The sequence below is a fragment of the Sycon ciliatum genome, chromosome 7, assembly GCF_964019385.1.
Source record: "Sycon ciliatum chromosome 7, ocSycCili1.1, whole genome shotgun sequence".
Lineage (NCBI taxonomy): Eukaryota > Metazoa > Porifera > Calcarea > Leucosolenida > Sycettidae > Sycon > Sycon ciliatum.
In genome coordinates, this window is record NC_088649.1 from 19,652,052 (window position 1) to 19,672,051 (window position 20,000).

The following is a 20,000-nucleotide window of genomic DNA, read 5'->3' on the forward strand; positions in this document are numbered from 1 at the left end:
ACACACACACACACACACACACACACACACACATACACACACACACACACACACACACACACACACATCCTTCTGAATAGGTTTGGAGTAGAAGTGTTATGATTATTCACCCCAGACGGACACCGGGTTGGTGGTGAAGAAGAACGTGAAGGACCTCATCGAAGCTGTGAAGAGCACATGGGAAGAGTAACTAGCGGAGCGCATGGATTCAGCTTGGCGTATTTCGTGGGCTTCCTTCAAGGGTATCCTTTCTGACGATGGTGGGAATAATTATTCCCATCACACAGGGAGCCGTACTGCTCATGCTAAGTCGTCCAGAGCAGGTCCCAAGCATGACAGGTCCTTTCCTTTGGAGAAATTAAAAGCATGCGAGACCACGCGCGACCAACTTGCAGCCACCCTGGACTCTGTACAAAACGAAATTGTTTCGTCGACTGACATCAGCAAGGACGACGCCTCCAGCTCGGCGTGATGCGCACCATCAAACGGAACATTGTCTTAGAATGTAACTGTAGACTTCAGACTATCACCCTGTGTCATAAATTACTGATACTAGCCAAACTGCGACAATTTCGATGACGCGGAGAAAGTACAACTACATGCAGTGCCTTATCGGTCCTAGCCTCCCATTGCTAGCAGTATTATCTGCTGTAGATAACCGGTTTTGAAAAGTACAACTACATGCAGTACACTATAATAGTATATTGACCACCGTAATGAACAGATTGTAAAACTCACTAGAGTTTGGATTTCAGAAGACTGTGAATAGTAAGGTCCCTCGAAAAGAAATCAAAAACTGTGCCGGCAAATCGCAAACTAAAACCAACACAAGCGTTGCCCGGTTACCGTAGATACTTGTGTAATGTAGTCATTGCAACAAGATGGCAGTGCCACTTACCCTGACAGGCCATGCCAGTGCCGGTGAATCCAGGGTTACACATACACATGAAGGAACCCTGGGTGTTGGAGCAGTTAGCTTCAGCAGCACAGCTATGTGTACCAAGAGAACACTCATCAAGGTCTGTAGACAAGAATGGAGTTGGAAAGAGAGAGAGAGAGAGAGAGAGAGAGAGAGAGAGAGAGAGAGAGAGAGAGAGAGAGAGAGAGAGAGAGAGAGAGAGAGAGAAAGAGAGACAGAGAGGAGAGACAGAGAGAGACAGAGAGAGATAGAGAGAGAGAGAGAGAGAGAGAGAGAGAGAGAGAGGGAGAGAGGAGGGAGAGAGAGCGAGGGAGAGAGAGCGAGGGAGAGAGAGCGAGGCAGAGAGAGCGATAAAGAGAGAGAGAGAGAGAGAGAGAGAAAGGGAGAGAAAGAGAGAGGTAGAGAGAGCGAGGGAGTGAGAGCAAGGGAGAGAGCGCGCGCGCGATAGAGAGAGAGAGAGAGAGAGAGAGAGAGAGAGAGAAGAGAGAGAGAGAGAGAGAGAGAGAAAGAGAGAGAGAGACACACACACATTGTTCTGCACAGGTCTGGAGTAGAAGTGTTACGACGATACACGCCTCGCTCTGGTGAAATGTTGTTCTTTCCCAAAGAAGTGTCGCTATATTTATCCAGTCTCCACTTAAGTTACTATCAGAGTAGAGAGAGAGTATTCACTTCTTCAGGCGTAATAAAATCCCACTGTTGACTTCAAAGCTCACATTTGTATGGAAATTCCATTAGAGAAGTCGATGCTAATTTCCATTGACAATTCTGCATGCAGTGCCTTATCGGCCCTAGCTTCCCAATGCTTTCAGTATTATCTGCTTTAGATAACCGGTTTGAAAATTACAACAACGTGCAGTACACTATGATAGAATATTCAATGATATTATTGACCACCGTAATGAACAGATTTTGAAACTCCCTACAGATTGGACTTCGGAAGACTGGTCTTGGAGGTTATTTATTATAAAGGTAGCTGGAAAGGAAATCAAAAACTGTGCCCGCAAAGCACAAACTAAAACTAGCACAAATGTTGCACTGGTTACCCTAGATACTTGTGTAATGTAGTCATGGCAACAAGATGGCGGCGCCACTTACCCTGACAGACCATGCCAGTGCCGGTGAATCCAGGGTTGCATATACATATGAAGGAACCCTGGGTGTTGGAGCAGTTAGCTTCAGCAGCACAGCTATCTACACCAAGAGAACACTCATCAAGGTCTGTAGACATAAATAGGGGGGAGAGAGAGAGAGAGAGAGAGAGAGAGAGAGAGAGAGAGAGAGAGAGAGAGAGAGAGAGAGAGAGAGAGAGAGAGAGAGAGAGAGAGAGAGAGAGAGAGAGAGATACCCCCCCCCCCCCCCCACACACACAAACATCCTTCTGAACAGGTTTCGAGTAGAAGTGTTATGACTATTCACCCCAGACGGACACTGGGTTGGTGGTGAAGAAGAATGTGAAGGACTTCATCGAAGCTGTGAAGAGCACATGGGAAGAGTAACTAGCGGAGCGCATGGATTCAGCTTGGCGTATTTTGTGGGCTTCCTTCAAGGGTATCCTTTCTGACGATGGTGGGAATAAATATTCCCATCACACAGGGGGCCGTACTGCTCATGCTAAGTCGTTCAGAGCAGGTGACAAGCATGACAGGTCCTTTCCTTTGGAGAAATTCAAAGCATGCGAGACCACGCGCGACCAACTTGCAGCCACCCTGGACTCTGTACAAAACGAAATTGTTTCGTCGACTGACATCAGCAAGGACGACGCCTCCAGCTCGGCGTGATGCGCACCATCAAACGGAACATAGTCTTAGAACGTAACTGTAGACTTCAGACCATCGCCCTGTGTCATAAATTACTGATACTAGCCAAACTGCGACAATTTCGATGACGCGGAGGAAGTACAACTACATGCAGTGCTTTATCAATTCTAGCCTCCCAATGTTAGCAGAATGATCTGCTGTAGATAACCGGTTTGAAAAGTACAACTACATGCAGTAAACTGTGATGGTATATTGGCCACCGTAATGAACAGATTGTGAAACTCACTACAGTTTGGATTTCGGAAGACTGGTCTTGGAGTATATTAACCCTTTCCATGCCATGGACGCGTATACGCGTTTTTTTAGTATGAGCCGATTGGCCATGGACGCGTTTACGTTTGTGCCCATCACGGGTAACACCCCTGGCTTCCTGTGGTCCAGATCTTTCCAACAAGCCATGGATCGTGAAAATCCATCAAGGTATAGTGAAATAGCAATAAATTTCGTTCTGAGGTGCGCGTGCAGCTTTGAACAGACGAGCTCAGCACCTGAACAATGCGTGGCCAACACAGGAAAACATGCTGGCATGGAAAGGGTTAAGGTAGCTCGAAAGGAAATCAAAAACTGGGCCCTCAAATCGCAAACTAAAACCAACACAAACGTTGCCCGGGTTATCGTAGATACTTGTGTAATGTAGTCATGGCAACAAGATGGCGGCGCCACTTACCCTGACAGGCCATGCCAGTGCCGGTGAATCCAGGGTTACACATACACATGAAGGAACCCTGGGTGTTGGAGCAGTTAGCTTCAGCAGCACAGCTATGTGTACCAAGAGAACACTCATCAAGGTCTGGAGACAAGAATGGATGGAGAGAGAGAGAGAGAGAGAGAGAGAGAGAGAAAGAGAGAGAAAGAGAGAGAAAGAGAGAGAGAGAGAGAGAGAGAGAGAGAGAGAGACACACACACACACACACACACACACATCCTTCTGCACAGGTCTGGAGTAGAAGTGTTATAACTATACACGCCTTGCTCTGGTGAAATGTTGTTCTCTCCCAAAGAAGTGTCGTTATAATTTTCCAGTCTCCACTGAAGCTACCACCAGAGTAGAGACAGAGAAATCATTTCGTCAGGCGTAATACTATATCAGTGTTGACCTCGAAGCTCACACCTCTACCGGTCGGGTTCTTGCGGGCACGGTGACCTCTGACTTATCCATCATCTCGACGACACCCTTCTTTTGGCCCGTGAACACGACGCTTGTCTCATTCTTGCTGGGGACTTTAACCCTAGATGTACCGGACGCATCATATGATGCATTTGCGAATTTCAAAATGGGATTGCTGTTATATGGGGACTTAGAATCTCCCCAATTTTTGTGACTTGTATTTTGTTAATGGCAGTGGGTTGTGTTTTCAAAAATTTAGAACAGTTCCGAAATGCCAGGGGGTGCTACCTAGAATTAACCCCAGAACCAGGAACGAGCACAATAATGCCACTAGCCACGCCTATTAACTGTCAGACACGCTCCCTGTCTCAGCTCCATCCGTCGTGAAGCGGTCGTTCCCGTACTGCTGTATTGGCGCATGGAACTCCCTTCCTGAGAGGCTGCTCTCGCAGCGCCCACACAAAACACATTTTCAGTCATTCAAGACAAAGGTCTACAGACACCTGAGAGACAGCAACTGGTACTGGGCAACAGATTCCCTGTAATTTTTCGAGCCCGTTGCTTGCCGGACCCGCTAATCCGTGTACCTGGCCTTGCTCAGAGTGCTCAGCTGTGTTTTGCACACATGAAAAAGAACTTGTTATGATTCTTTTCTTTTCTCTGTTTATTCTTTTACCAGGTGTGGGGCATCCCCTGGACTATCAAAATGGGTGCCTTATTATTTTTCTGTTTTTTTAGCTTGTCCTCTTTACACTTCTTTGTGCGAGTTTCGTATCAGATCTATTGAAAAAGTTCATAAGTTTTGGTTGATGGAATTAACATGTACATGGTACATCAGTCCGAACACTGATAATTTAAAATCTCTTTTCATCTTGTTTTTATTTTTCTAAATACCAACCGGTACTTTTACCCATTCTACTTCCCCATAGCTAGATCGAGCTTTGCTTTACATTTCTGTTTCTTTTTTCCTGGTGCGTGCTTGTGGCATTGAAGCCGAGACCTTTGATCGGTGGAGCCCCTGGTACCTCACCATCACTGCTGCCCAGTGCAGCCCCTGCTCAGTAGCTGTTTGTTTTTGTCCTCATATTTATTTATTTTACAAGTTGGGTTTGTGAATAATAGTAAAAAAAACAAAAAAACAAAAAAACAATAACATCTGCATGAAAATTCCATTAGAGACCTCGATGCTAGTTTCTTGACAAAGGGTCACCCAAAATGCAGCCCACTGATTTCGTCTGACCTTCACAAAACCTATGTCATGTATTTTTATCTTGCTTTGACATTATCTTTGGGGTTGGATGCGGTTTAGATTTGTGTACTCATACGGCTGGAGGAACTGATCATATTTACGATCAGTATCACAAGCATGGGCACTGTTCTTCCATCTGAGTGCCTCGATTTTTTTCAAAATGAGATGATAAATACCACATGCAGTGCCATATTGATTCTACCCTTTTCCCTTCCAGTGGTATAACCTGCTGTTCTTCGATCTGAGCGCCAGCAATGGTACCTTTTGGATCGATATGAGGTAGGAAATACTACATGAACTCGGACCATAAATACTACATGCAGTGCCTTACCGGTTTTAGTCTCCCGATGCTAGCAGTATTATCTGCTGTAGATAACCGGTTTGAAAAGTATAACTACATGCAGTACACTATGATAGTATATTGGCCACCGTAATGAACAGATTGTGAAACTCACTTCAGTTTGGATTTCGGAAGACTGGTCTTGGAGTTTAATAAAGGGGAACTGTCACCAAAATATTTCTTTGTCTTATCTTGTAGTTCTTTGGCTCGTGATCACGATGGTGTTATTCGTTTTTCTCTGCGATGACTGGAAGTGAGTGAAAACTTGAAAAGAAGGTCCCAAAAACTGTCCCGAAGTACCGAGTGACGTCACGCCGGACTTGACCTCCACGCATACATTCATCGTCAAAAACGAAGTCCAGACTGTGTGCTGGTTGATCGAGACAACTGTGGGATGTACGGTGCACGCTTGCCTTCTGAACTCGGACACTGATGTGTATGTTAAGTACGTTGTACACAATGAGAACGCCAAAAAGGGACAAAACACACAAAAGTCGACAGAAGTTTGTCGCACTGGTACTCCCTCCACGAAGCTCCAGCTCTTTGTTTTATTTGTGATTATGAAGGAGTGGAAGGATGTTTGTTTGCTGTTAGTGTGACACACATACCTCGTACTTGAAAATCATGTCGTTGTATCGAAGGTGGCGGTGTTGCCCACCCGGCTCTGAAATGAAAGACGGAGTTTGTCATCTGCATCTTCAGCAACATCGCCAGATGAATCGCCTTCACATAGCTACATTGCGTTTCTTTGGGGCTCTGGTTGGTGGTGTTATCGCCGGCCGGAGGAGTACTGTTTTCTGCATACGTGCCCATCATCGTGTTGTTCCTCACACGAAAAGTTCAGAACAACAACGTACTTCCGTGCTCACAAAATATAATTTAGATCATCGCGGAAGAAGTCAAAAAGGTGAAAGCTCAGCTGCTTTTTATTTTGATTTGGCTGTGTAGCTGCCCTTGGGCCTCTGCCTCTTTGGCATTCTTCTTCGGTACCACGTAGATTAACCCATACCATCTGTGTTAGAGTTCAAAAGGCAAACGTGCACCGTACATCGGAACAGCTAGCTCAATCGACCAGCACACGGGCTGGACTTCGTTTTTGACGACGAACGTACGTTAATGTACGCGTGGAGGTCAAGTCCGGCGTGACGCCAGTCGGTACTTCGGGACAATTTTGGGCACCTTCTTTTCAAGTTTTCACCGACTTCCAGCCATCACAGAGAAAAACGAATAACACCATCGTGATCAGAAGCCATGGAACTACATGATAAGACAAAGAAACTCTTTGGTGACAGTTCCCCTTTAAGGTAGCTCGAAAGGAAATCAAAAACTGTGCCCGCAAATCCCAAACTAAAACCAACGCAAAAGTTGCCCGGGTTACCGTAGATACTTGTGTAATGTAGTCATGGCAACAAGATGGCGGCGCCACTTACCCTGACAGACCATGCCAGTGCCGGTGAATCCAGGGTTACACATACACATGAAGGAACCCTGGGTGTTGGAGCAGTTAGCTTCAGCAGCACAGCTATGTGTACCAAGAGAACACTCATCAAGGTCTGTAGACAAGAATGGGGAGAGAGAGAGAGAGAGAGAGAGAGAGAAAGGTTGAGAGAAAGCGAGAGAGAAAGAGAGAGAGATAGAGAAAGAGAAAGAGAGTGATAGAGAAAGAGAGAGAGAGATAGAGATAGAGAAAGAGAAAGAGAGAAAGAGAAAGAGAAAGAAAAAGAGAAAGAGAGAGAGAGAGAGAGAGAGAGAGAGAGAGAGAGTGAGAGTGAGAGAGTGTAAGAGTGAGAGAGAGAGAGAGAGACAGAAAGAGAGAGAGAGAGAAAGAGAGAGAGAGAGAGAGAGTAAGTTACATTTATAAAGACAGGTAAGTCTAACAAATGAGGACTGAGACCTCTACAACAGGGTTTTTACGCCTGAAAGCAGGTGCATGATTTAACAAGCAGGTTGTCAGTCTAGATTTTATGCGCAGATGGAGAAAAAGCGCAGAATTTTTGTAATGAGATGAAAAGCAGAAATAATAAGAAATAATAAGAAAAGATGAAATGAAAGCCTGCTCACAACCCCGCCCAGCCTTGCGAACTGGGTATGGTGGATTAAGAACCCGGTTCAACGCTCGAGCAAGCGCTCTCCACTCAAGGTGTTCACAGCAACTGATAGGAACTCATATGGGGAAATTATAGAAAAGAAATAATAAGATAAAGAGAATAAATTTCAACGCACCTCAATAAACGGAGCCCCACATACAGTACCTCAGAAAAGTGGATCTTCCGACCAGTGTTTTTGTTGACGCCGCAACCAGATGATGTAGCTGCTTCGCAGAGACGTCTTACTGCACAAATTACAAATAAATTTTATTCTTCGATAAGAAAACCCAAGCGCTTTCAGAGCCCTCCGAAGAGAGTCCGGGATGAAACCACGCACACCTACCTCAACCGAAAAAGAAACGACCTGCCACCCGTTTGCTCGGCATTGATCGGCCAGATCCGCATACCGCCTGTCCTTCCGCGAGTTACTGACACTGAATCTGTCCTCAGCACAAACTGTCAACTCCATCCAGAACACAATCCTATGACTCGTAGAGTACAGAACTATATCTGGTCTCAGGGTGGTAAGTGCAACACAGCTAGGGAAAGAAATCTTTGCACTAACTGAGTCGACAAGAAGTTTCCAGTCTGAGGCCGCTGACAGGAGATCAGTCGTAACCAACTTTCGTCTGGGCTGAACGCGAACCGGCTTCTCTCCCGCCTTGCAAAACGAGATGAAGTCAAGCTCATTTGAATTTTCGGTTTGTACGGTGTTTGCAGCAGTGCGGATTCGAATCTCCTCACGCATGTTCCTGACGATGACCCCGAGTACGTTGTCGTGCCTCCAGGTGTAACGTCCCTGGTCCAGCGCTACGCGACAAGCGCCAAGCACGTGGCGCGTAGTACAGGCCCAGGTACGGCACAAACTACAGTACGGATCCACTACGGTGTTTCCCCAACGGCGTAGGTTCGTCGGAGAAGGTAGCACGTCGAGGGTTGATGCGAGAAGAAATTTCAAATCCTTACCAGTACCACCGTACAAAAGGGATTTCCACGAGAGGTCCTGCCACATCACCGATGTCCACTCCAACCACTTGCCTTGCACCTGAAGAGTCTTCAGCCTCAAAATCTGCTCCTGCGCGTTGATCTCCTCAAATGTTTGAAGGAGATCCTTCCTCGGGGGTTTGGAATGCTGCTTCGGAGCACGAGCACCCAACCCTGCACGATGACTTGATGACGGTGGACGGAGAGTCCCTGAACCTACTGATGCCTCTGCACACTCCAGCTCTATTGTCGCCGCATATCGCTTTGTCAGCTTCGCATCCTTACTCCGACGCAGAGTGTACAGCGCCCTCATGCGCGCGTCCCCACTCGATCGAAGAATGTGCCATTTGATGGACTGGCACTTTTTCCACACCGTAGGAAGGTAGTGGAGGCGTAAGCCAAAGCGTTTGCGACTGCCAATAAAAAGAATGGCAGAGTTTGCGCATCGAGGTAGGCCTGACCATTTCTTCAGAAATGGTAAACACATAAAGTGCAGTTCACGTACAAAACCTTGTGTGAGTTCAAGAACCTGGAAAGACCAAGAAAGCCTGGGCACTACAAGATGGTGGTAAAGCCATAGCTTGTGGTGGTCTTGAAGCCAAGAGCCTTCTACTTTTTGCATGAGAGATACAGTGAGTTGACGGATGTCTTCCCGCTGGGTCTGCTCAGAGCAATCAGCATGCAGCCTTCGCCCCAGGAACTTGAACTCTGCAGTGTCAATGAAAGCGATCTTCCTCCCTGACATCATCAGGCAGGGATCGTAAGGTTTGTACCGGCCATCTACAAGCTTTGCTGCACTGCTTTTGCATTTGTGCGGCGCCGCCTGCATACATTGGGTCCACGAGAGAAAGTCCTCCGTGACCGCAATGAGTTTTTGACAAAGAGAGAGAGAGAGAGAGAGAGAGAGAGAGAGAGAGAGAGAGAGAGAGAGAGGAGAGAGAGAGAGAGAGAGTGAGAGAGTGAGAGAGTGAGAGAGAGAGAGAGACAGAAAGAGAGAGAGAGAGAGAGAGAGAGAGAGAGAGAGTGAGAGAGAGGGAGAGAGAGAGAGACACACACACACGTCATACTTCCTCCGCGTCATCGAAATTGTCGCAGTTCGACTAGTGACTTGTCACTGACAACTCCATAAGCTAAGCCATTCAAACTTATTACACAGTATGATAGTCTGAAGACTAGAGTAACGTTCCAGGACAGTTGGACTGAGAGTTTCCATGCAGAGATGAAGTCCTCGTCGTCGCTGATGTCAATGGACGCAAAAATATCTTTCCGAAATATTTCAAGGAAGGTTGAAAGTTGGTCGCTCCTCATCTCAAACACTTTGACTTTCTCCACAGGACAAGAGCTGCTATGCTTGTCGTCTGCTAGCTCTGGAAGATTTCTACTTCACCACCAACGAAGCCTAGTAATAATACACGATCGTTGCGAGGTCGGTTGATTACCGTCGGCGGAATCACCTCGATTTTGAAATGAACTTTTTTTAGCCGTGGCATGCCCAGTTATTCTAGCTGTGTGGTCAAAGCTCATGCAGGTAAGTGTACTATCGCGTCCATCGCGCCCTCTTTTTCAGCATCACTGGTATACCATGGTACGGCACCTGCGCGTACATCACTAGCACAACGTGTAGAGTCTACACCGTCACGGCTCTTGCAGGCACAATCATTAACTGAGTGTCTCAGCCAGAGCGACATCGCTGTTGTAGGCATTTACTTTGCTGACGCCTCGGTGTTTCTCCAAGCGCTGCCACTTGTTCCATGAAGTCACTCTCACCCCAGCTAAAGTAAAACAGTGATGAGGTTTGAGTGAATGGCCATAAGCACGAGAAATGTGAAATCTGCAACGCCTGACTGATCTCAGCGAGTCGAAATTACCATCTCAGCGACATAGCGAAGAAATTGCATCTAGTTCAAATATTCCAGCTTCCAATAACAGAAAAAGAAACTTTGCCGTCACCCTATACTGATGACTATCACCTATGTCCGATTCCTTACCTTTGGTACGAGTGCTGGTGAGTAAATACCCCGTTTTATATCAAAAGTCAAACTTCGACAATTTCGTTGACGCGGAGGAAGTAGGTCTGGAATAGAAGTATTTTATGACTATACACCCCTCGATCTGGTGAAATGTTGTTCTCTCCCAAAGAAGTGCCGGTAAAATTATCCAGTCTCCACTGAAGTTACCATCAGAGTAGAGACCGAGAAATCATTTCTTCAGCCGTAATAAAATCTCAGTGTTGACTTCGAAGCTCACATCTGTATGGAAATTCCATTAGAGAAGTCGATGCTAATTTCCTTTGACCAAGGGTCACCCAAGATGCAGCTCACTGATTTCATCTGACCTTCACAAAACCTATGTCATGTTTTATTGATCCTGATTTGACAATATCTTGGGGTTGGATGGGGTTTAGATTTGGGTGCTCAGACGGCTGGAAGAACTGAGCATGTTTACGATCAGTATCACAAGCATAGGCACTATTCTTCCATCTGAGTGCCAGATTCTACATTTATTCGACATGAGATGAGAAATGACACATGCAGTGCCATATCGGTTCTACCCATTCCCCTCCCAGTGGTATTACCTGCTGTTCTTCGATCTGAGCGCCAGCAATGGTACCTTCTGGATCGAAATGAGGTAGGAAATACTACTTGAACTCGGACCATCAATACTACTTGATCCGTTTCATCGCAATTGTCGCTTATCTCCCACGCACCTTTTGATCGGTAAAACCCAGTCCGATCTCGACATCTAACTCATATTCGTTTGGGAGGTTGTGATGGCAAGATCAAAGGAGACAAGAAAGAAAAAACCATCGAGACTAGCGCCAGTGGCATCGCGATTCGTACGATTGTGATGGGAAAGTGGGGAACTTTTCGCTGCAGTGAATGCACTGCAGCGAATGCACACATTCACTGCAGCGAAAAGCCAAGCGCAGCTCGAAGACCGGACCTGTAGCAGGGGAAATCGACATCCTGACCTGGAGAGCGTGACAGTCAAGGCCAGGCCAGCCAGCTCAGTCGCCACGTTTGAACTGCAAGTGCAACGACCTGGCATTCTTTGCAAGCCTGCAAACTGATGGCGAGATGGTGACAAAGAAGACATTGTCCGACCTGGCAGCGGCAGTACAAGAGGCTTTGTCAGCGTATCCAGCAGAGCGTATGACAGCTGTCTGGAGAGGGATGTTTTTTTTTTGTTTTTTTTTTTTTTTTTCTACAAAATCCACATATCTCCAGACACTGGGGTGAATGATGGAGTGTGGTGGTGGGGCCCATTAAGCTCCGCCGACCAGAGGTCTCGGCTTCATAGCTCCATGGACGCACCAAAGGGATATTGGGTAGGGAGGATTAAATTGAAAAAGAAAACAGAAGAAAGAAAATGGAAAGATTGTATTGCTCAGTGAGCAAAAGAATAAGTTGAGTATTGATGTGAACGCTGTTAGACTTTTAAATTCAAGAGGAGACTGTCCGTGAGGAGAGATTACATGTATGTCCAAGCAGGGTAGGACACTGTACCCTCTTACTCGCGTATGCTATGAGTGGCCCAGTGCCAGTTCGTTCTGAGGAGATGGTGATAAGCTGCTGTCTTGAACTTTTGGATGTTCTTTGGGTGAAATGGGTGGGGAATGATAGAGGTAGGCAGCTGGTTCCAAATTGGGATGACGGAGTGGGGAAAGGCTCGGCTCACATTGTTCCTGGAATTGGCAGGAAGAACATTCTGTAACTGATGGGGATGCGCGGTGGACAGTCGTACAGCCTGGCGGGTGAGGCGTGTGGTCCTGGGTTGGTGTGTCGGGGGTGGAGCCACTCTCGAGAGAAGAGCGGGAGAATTATCGCAAAGGGCTTTATACAGGAGGCAGAGGGCAGCGATGGTGCGGCGAATTATGAGGCTAGGAAGCCAGCATTGCGGATGTATTGCTTTGATGGCACGCTCCTGCACCCAGTCCAGCCGATTCAAGTGGGAAGAAGCTGCCCCCATCCAGACGATTGGGCAGTACTCCATAACCGGCCGGACAAAGGCTTTGTAGGCTCGAAGCCGGGCAGGAATAGTCAGCAAGTGAAATGCCTTGCGCAAGGCTCCAAGTCTCTGCGTTGCTCGGACTACAACAGTTCGGATATGCTGGCTGAATTTTAGCTGATGGTCAAACGTGACGCCGAGTACCTTGATGGAGGGCTGCTCCTCGACAGGAGTTCCATTGAAGACAATGGGGGGTATTGGCCAGTCCCGACGATGGTGGGAAATTGTAAGGGCCTGAGATTTGGCTGGCTCGAACTGCACTTTCCAATCCGAGCCCCAACTGGATACTAGGTCGACAGCAGCCTGGAGTACTCTAGCGTTGTCAGGAACAGCAGCGAGCGTTGCAATTTCGGCGTATAGGGTTGTGTCATCGGCGAATGAGGCAAGGTTGGAGCCGATTGGGAGGTGGTCTTCAAGGTCGTTGACGTAGACCAAGAATAAGGTGGGGCCCAGGATACTGCCCTGTGGCACCCCAGCCTTAACTGGGCGTCTGGCTGATGTCTGGCCGGAGATGAGGACTTGAAGTGTGCGGTTGCAGAGGTAGTCTTGGAGCCACCGATGCAGGTCTCCCAAGATGCCATACACTCTAGCCTTGTGCAACACACCAGTGTGAGACACCCGGTCAAATGCTCCAGCAATGTCGATGGCCAGCACTCGAGAAGCTCCTTTATCTCCGGCGGTGTGCACCCACTGGTGGTGGAGAGCAGTCAGCAGGTCTGCTGCACTGTGGCCGCGACGGAATCCAAATTGCCGTTCTGACAGGACGTGATTCGTCTCCATGAAGTTGCTCATTGCCCTGTTGACTATGGTCTCCATGACCTTGGAGAGGATGCTCAGTAACGACACTGGTCGATAGTTTGATGGCGACGATTTAGACTTGCGCTTGTGGACTGGAACCACGTTTGCAACCTTCCACTGTTGTGGCTGGATACCGGAGCGAAGACAGCAGGTAAATAGTTTTGAAAGCGGCCGTGCCAATTCTGCAGAGCAAGCTTTCAAGACGCGGGCAGGTATCCCTTCTGGACCAGTGGCCTTGGTGGGGTTGAGCTGGCGGAGAGTTCGCTCGACTGTGGTTTCGCGAAACCGGACGGTGCAGAGGTTGCGGTCAGTACGTGGTCGGACGTAAGGAAATGGAGCGGATAGGTCGTCTGCCCCTAGACTGCATTTGTTGGCGAAGTGTTCGGCCATGCACTCTGCTTTGCTGCGGTTGGTGTCGTGCTCCGTACCATCGGTGCTGCGGAGAGTAGGTATGGATGGGCTGTTTCCGTGGCCAGAGGCCTTCTTGATGGTTCGCCACCATTCACCAGACGACATACACCCAGAGGCTAACTTCTGCGCCAGGCTTGCTGTGAATGCTTGCTTGGCAGTTTCCAGGCAATGGTTAGCCGAGTGCTTGGCGACATTGTAACGGGCTTGCAGCTGGGCACTTGACCGGTCGGCGCAGAGTCTCCTCCATGCTCTTTGTTTCTGTGCTACAGCCTCAGTGCATTCCGGTGTCCACCAAGAGGGGTTAGATGGTTTCATGCACAATTGCTTAGACGGTATGTATCGGCGCATTCCTTCCAGAATATTCTGGGTCAAGTGCATACACATTGCATCAGGATCATCACTGACAGTGGACTGCCAATCTGTTGTTCTAAAGAAGTGGCGGAGTCTGTCCCAATCTGCGCGTTGGTAACGCCAGACAGTTCTGGTCACTGGTGGTTCCTCTGCTGTGCTTACATGAAAGTCAGCTAGGACACAGGCATGGTCAGAGTTTCCCAGAGGTGCTAAGGTATTGACGGTCGCATCTCCCGGTAGGTCAGTCATTATTAAGTCGAGTGGGTTAAGGCCCCTGGTGGGCTCATGCACGTGCTGCTCCAAGCAGTGAAAAGCACACATGTCTTCAGTGTACACACCTGCATGAGTTGTCTTGGTGCTGCCGAGCCAATCCATGTTGTGTACGTTAAAATCTCCAGCCAATACCACATATTGACAAGATTTACGGGCCAGGTCTATGCCAGCACTGATGGCTTCAAGGGTACTGATGTCATTGTCGTGGCAGGAGCCAGAGCGATATGCAGCACACACAGCCACTGACTTCTTATCCACAGTTCTGACACTCAGCCATATTAGCTCCTCATTACCGACCTGGATGTCATCGAGTTCTCGGAGGGCCAGACTGGCTTTAACCCAAACCGCAACTCCTCCTCCATGAGCTGTTCGATCCTTCCGCAGTGGGGAGTAGTACCCAGGCAAGGACAGTTCGGAATCAGTAGCCTTCTCAGGGGTTAGCTTGCTCTCTGTGACAATGGCAATGTCAGGTTGGTGAACGTGTACAGCATGGTGAAAGTCACCAAGTTTACTCAGTAGTCCAAATGTGTTCGTCAGCAGGATCCGAAAGGATCTAATTGGAGCTTTGAGCTTGAGTGTCGGAGGACTCGGAGAGAGCGTCACTGTGTGAGCCGGACAAGGTGTCCCCCTTTGGAGCATCACTGAGAGTGTCACTGTGTGAGCCGGACAAGGTGTCCCCCTTCGGACGCTCACGGTGGCGCCAAACCCTCGCGTACAGTGGGCGAGGCCAAAAGTTTGGAGCAGTGGCGATTTCAAGGTCAGTCGCATCGATCATCAAGCGGGCAGACACTTTCCCATCTTCTGTGGTGTGTATGCTGCACTGGTGAACCTTCACCGGTTTGTTTACTGCTGCAGAGCGTTGCTCAGTGAATTCCTTGACACTTTCTTCACTGCTATGTGAGTTCAAATTGCCCACATAGATTACGGCTTTCTTCACTCTGTGAGGTTCGTTTGATACCAGTTTCCACGTGTCATCCGTGATTGGCTCTAGCTTCAGTGGCTTGGGCTTGACAGTGGGCCGCTCAATTGCCTGGGACTTTTCCTCATCCTCCGTTGACGTTTCATGGTCACTGGCAGGGTCACCCACGCTACGGGAAGTGCTACGGTGTTCGTCTGCATCAGTGGTACACGTGGCAGCCTGGCCTGCGCGAGTACGGGTACGCTTGCTGGTCCTTCCCGCTGTACTCTCCATCGTACGCTGGCTGTGCTGGTTGTGCATGTGGGCAACTGCTGGAGGAGTCAGGGGAGAAGCACTTGCTGCGACAATGGCGGACTCCCTGAGGGCGACAACCTCCTCGTTCAGGCCTGCAATTTGCCTCGATAAATCATCGATCCTATTCTTTAGTCGTGTCTCGCGGTCTGCGGACTCCGTCACAAATGTTGCCAGCGTCTTTACTACGTCTAAAATCGAAGACTCGATCCCGGGGAGGGAGCACAACAATTTTACCTCCGAATCCGTCAGCCCGCGAACGGCAGCTTTTGCTGGAGGCATGGCGGAGGTAGGCTAAAGCTATCCGATGTCTACCTAGTTTCCTACTACTACTACTATACCTAATGTTTGAAACCAGGCCGGCCTGATGCCGGTTTCCTGGCGAGAAACTGTGGGAGCCTCAGAGCGCGAAAACCTGCACCCTGCTCCAAAGTTTGAAAAAAAAAAATGTACGTGTGCCTGATTCAAAAACATTGTTGAAACACACAGTGGTGACACACCGGTCATGCTGCCCATGTTCCTCCAAGTGCCAAAGTGACAGTCACGACTGTTCCTTTCCCATCGCTGCCATACGCCAAGCGGAAAAAGCAAGAGATACTCTACGCCAGCAGCTAAACAAACCAGCGAATGTCAGCTCAAGTGACATCAGCTCGAGTGATACAGAGCCAGAGTCGGATAAACTAAAGCGTGAGTGCAAGAACGCGCTCCGTCGCTGTTTTCTTTTGTACATTTTTTGTAACGTTGCTTCCTTTCTTCGACTTGCTTCATCAAATTACATCGCTGAATTATTTTTCTTGTGGCGGAGAGGAATCCTGTTTCATGGTTCTTCACTATGCGTTTTAGAAATTTTACAGAGCGATAAAATAACTCCTGTTCATAGTTGCGATAGATAAGCGACAATTGCCATGAAACGGACCAAGTACATGCAGTGCCTTATCGGTTCTAGCCTCCCAATTCTAGCAGAATTATGCGCTGTAGAGAACTGGTTTGAAAAGTACAACTACATGCAGTACACTATGGGCGCGTTCGAATTTTCAATCTTTGACTTTTCGGGGAGTTTCGTTTACCTGAAGACGTGGCCTTTTTGGCCTCCTCAGAAAAACGAAGCGCCTCGAAACTCTACAACCTCAGATGGGAGAGGTGGATTAGTTTCGAAGAGTTGGGAATAGCTACATCACGTAGTACAGGGAGATGGTCGATCTGATCGGATGTCATCATCGCCATGACAATTCCGCTGAAAAACTCTAAAATGATAGAAACTGTTCTAATGGGACACTTCAACTAATCTCTTTATAAAATTTGTTTGAATCGTTGATGAAGACAATTCGAATGCGCCCTATGATGGTATATTGGCCACCGCAATGAACAGATTATGAAACTCCCTACAGTTTGGATTTCGGAAGACTGGTCTTGCAGTATATTAAGGTAGCTCGAAATCAAAAACTGTGCCCGCAAATCGCAAACTAAAACCAGCGCAAACGTTGCCCGGGTTACCGTAGACACTTGTGTAATGTAGTCATGGCAACAAGATGGCGGCGCCACTTACCCTGACAGACCATGCCAGTGCCGGTGAATCCAGGGTTGCACATACACATGAAGGAACCCTGGGTGTTGGAGCAGTTAGCTTCAGCAGCACAGCTATGTGTACCAAGAGAACACTCATCAAGGTCTGTAGACAAGAATGGGGGGAGAGAGAGAGAGAGAGAGAGAGAGAGAGAGAGAGAGAGAGAGAGAGACACGCATCTTTCAGCACAGGTCTGCAGTAAAAGTATTATGACTGTACACCCCTCTTAGTTTCGAGCCACCCTTGCGAAGAACTTTTTTTCTTCTTTTCGGTACTGGTTGTTGGGTTCTGTGAAATCAGGGTTGGTTGGATGGTCACATAGTTTTGACTGGTCACAGACTCCGCTTCACTCCGTGACTCTGTGGCCCATTCAGGAACCTGTGAGCATAGTCACACCGCTCTTCAACTAGTCGTGCCGTCATACAACCCGACAACCAGTCATCCCCAGGATGCTTCCCATTACTGTATTTGTATAGAAATAGTTGGGTGCTCAGACGGCTGGAGGAAGTGAGCATGTTCAGGATCATTATCACAAGCATGGGCACTGTTCTTCCATCTGAGCGCCAGATTCTCGATTTATTCGAAATGAGAGGAGAAATAACGAAGTCATGCAGTGCCATATTGATTCTACCCTTCTCCCTCCCAGTGGTATTACCTGCTGTTCTTCGACCTGAGCGCCAGCAATGGTACCTTCTGGATCAAAATGAGGTAGGAAATACTACATGAACTCGGACAATAAACTACATGCAATGCTTTATCGGTTCTAGCCTCCCAATGTTAGCAGTATTATCTGCTGTAGATAACCGGTTTTGAAAAGTACAACTACATGCAGTATACTGTAATAGTATATTGGCCACCGTAATGAACAGTTTGTGAAACTCACTACAGTTTGGATTTCGGAAAACTGGTCTTGAAGTGTATTAAGGTAGGTCGATAGGAAATCAAAAACTGTGCCCGCAAATCGCAAACTAAAACCAGCACAAACGTTCCAGGTTACCGTAGATACTTGTGTAACGTGGTCATGGCAACAAGATGGCGGCGCCACTTACCCTGACAGGCCATGCCAGTGCCGGTGAATCCAGGGTTACACATACACATGAAGGAACCCTGGGTGTTGGAGCAGTTAGCTTCAGCAGCACAGCTATGTGTACCAAAAGAACACTCATCAAGGTCTGTAGACAAGAATGGGGAGAGAGAGAGAGAGAGAGAGAGAGAGAGAGAGAGAGAGAGAGAGAGAGAGAAAGGTTGAGAGAAAGAGAGAGAGAAAGAGGGAGAGATAGAGAAAGAGAAAGAGAATGATAGAGAAAGAGAGAGAGAGATATAGATAGAGAAAGAGAAAGAGAGAAAGAGAAAGAGAGAGAGAGAGAGAGAGAGAGAGAGAGAGAGAGAGAGAGAGAAAGAGAAAGAGAGAGAGAGAGAGAGAGAGAGAGAGAGAGTGAGAGAGTGAGAGAGAGAGAGAGAGAAAGAGAGAGAGATAGAGAAAGAGAAAGAGAGTGATAGAGAAAGAGAGAGAGATAGAGATAGAGAAAGAGAAAGAGAAAGAGAGAAAGAGAGAGAGAGAGAGAGAGAGAGAGAGAGAGAGAGAGAGAGAGAGAGAGAGAGAGAGAGAGAGTGAGAGAGAGAGAGAGAGAGAGAGAGAGAGAGAGAGAGAGAGAGAGAGAGAGAGAGAGAGAGAGAGAGAGAGAGACACACACACGTCACGCTGCACAGGTCTGGTATAGAAGTATTATGACTATACACCCCTCGCTCTGGTGAAATGTTGTTCTCTCCCAAAGAGGTGTCGGTATAATAGACCATTTGCGCAAATAATAGTAGGGGGGCGAAAGGGGGCAAGCATACGCGTAGAGGGCGTCAGGTGACCCAGCGCTGCAGCAGCGCGCATGCAGCAGCGCTGGGTCAAGGAGACAAAGTACACACTTTCTTGCTGGTTTTGTTTTTTTCGAGTAGACAGAGCTGGTGCACAGTCGAGTCACACGGTCATGGAGGGTGAGGACGGCAAAGTCGGTACGAGTAGTGTCGGAGAGCTGGTAGAAGAGGTTCCTCAGCCTTCTTGGACTATAAAGCAGCTGAGAGATTATCTACGAAAGCAGGGCGATTTGTTGACAGGACGGATAGCGGAGCTACTTACGAGGTACGTTCATACGGGGCTTCGTCGACTGATTTTTTTTACCTACACTCACTCACGAACTGCGCGTGACATTTGTTCTACATCCAGGGCGTTATTCTACAAATCCAATCCCGAAGCACCAATGAGCAAGCGGTCGACCCGTGATGCAGCTCCCGTCGCCACGCGCACTCCAGCACCAGTATTTCCTGACTCTGGCTGGACCCAAGACAGATCGAAACTTCCTCGTGTAACAGCATCCACGATCTTGTCGCATTTGCTGCTTACTGGAAAGCAAGTTCGCACCAGTGAGAGCCATGTATTCATCATCAGGAAGCCTCTAGATCGGGGACACGAGCTGTATTTTGGTGGATACATTCACAATGTTAGTGTGTGCTGTGTGGAGGCCGAGATTTTTATCGAAGCCAAGTGCTGGGCAACCCAGAAGAAGTCTACCAAGTACAGCTTGCGACTTGTGTTCACAGATGACGCCAAAAATGATAGTGCTGTGCTGGATTTTGCTGTGTGTGTGAGGGCTGTGTTGCTGGTGGAGATGGTGGGCTCTGCTCTCATGTGTTTGCTCTGTTACTGGTGCTTAGATTTTGGATTTCAGTTTCGGCAGCCTCCGACACGATACTCAAACTCACTGTCACTTTCTCCTTGCCGCGGCTTCTTGGCTTTTGGCTCGACTTCGAGCCTCTCTGGTAAAGAATGACGAACAAGTGCCGCACTTCGACGATCCGCAGGAGAGGGTCTCTCAACTGGTGGTCGCCG

The 20,000-nt window shown here is 48.0% G+C and overlaps 2 protein-coding genes across 2 annotated transcripts in view; both read right to left on the minus strand.

Moving 5' to 3' along the window:
• Window positions 1-18,275, minus strand: part of LOC135821167 (fibrillin-3-like) — a 41,780-nt gene extending 23,505 nt beyond the window's left edge. Inside the window, exons 1-6 of the mRNA XM_065334238.1 lie at window positions 18,172-18,275; window positions 17,105-17,227; window positions 6,867-6,989; window positions 3,407-3,529; window positions 2,018-2,140; window positions 899-1,021 (exon numbers count right to left, since the gene is read on the minus strand). Of these exons, the coding sequence (XP_065190310.1) occupies window positions 899-1,021; window positions 2,018-2,140; window positions 3,407-3,529; window positions 6,867-6,989; window positions 17,105-17,227; window positions 18,172-18,220 (664 nt within the window). The 5' untranslated portion in view covers window positions 18,221-18,275. The remainder of the gene's footprint in view (window positions 1-898; window positions 1,022-2,017; window positions 2,141-3,406; window positions 3,530-6,866; window positions 6,990-17,104; window positions 17,228-18,171) is intronic.
• A 1,071-nt stretch (window positions 18,276-19,346) lies between these two features.
• The window catches only part of LOC135821678 (fibrillin-3-like), a 13,090-nt gene continuing 12,436 nt past the window's right edge, over window positions 19,347-20,000 (minus strand). Inside the window, exon 7 of the mRNA XM_065334677.1 lies at window positions 19,347-19,513. Within this exon, the coding sequence (XP_065190749.1) occupies window positions 19,347-19,513 (167 nt within the window). The remainder of the gene's footprint in view (window positions 19,514-20,000) is intronic.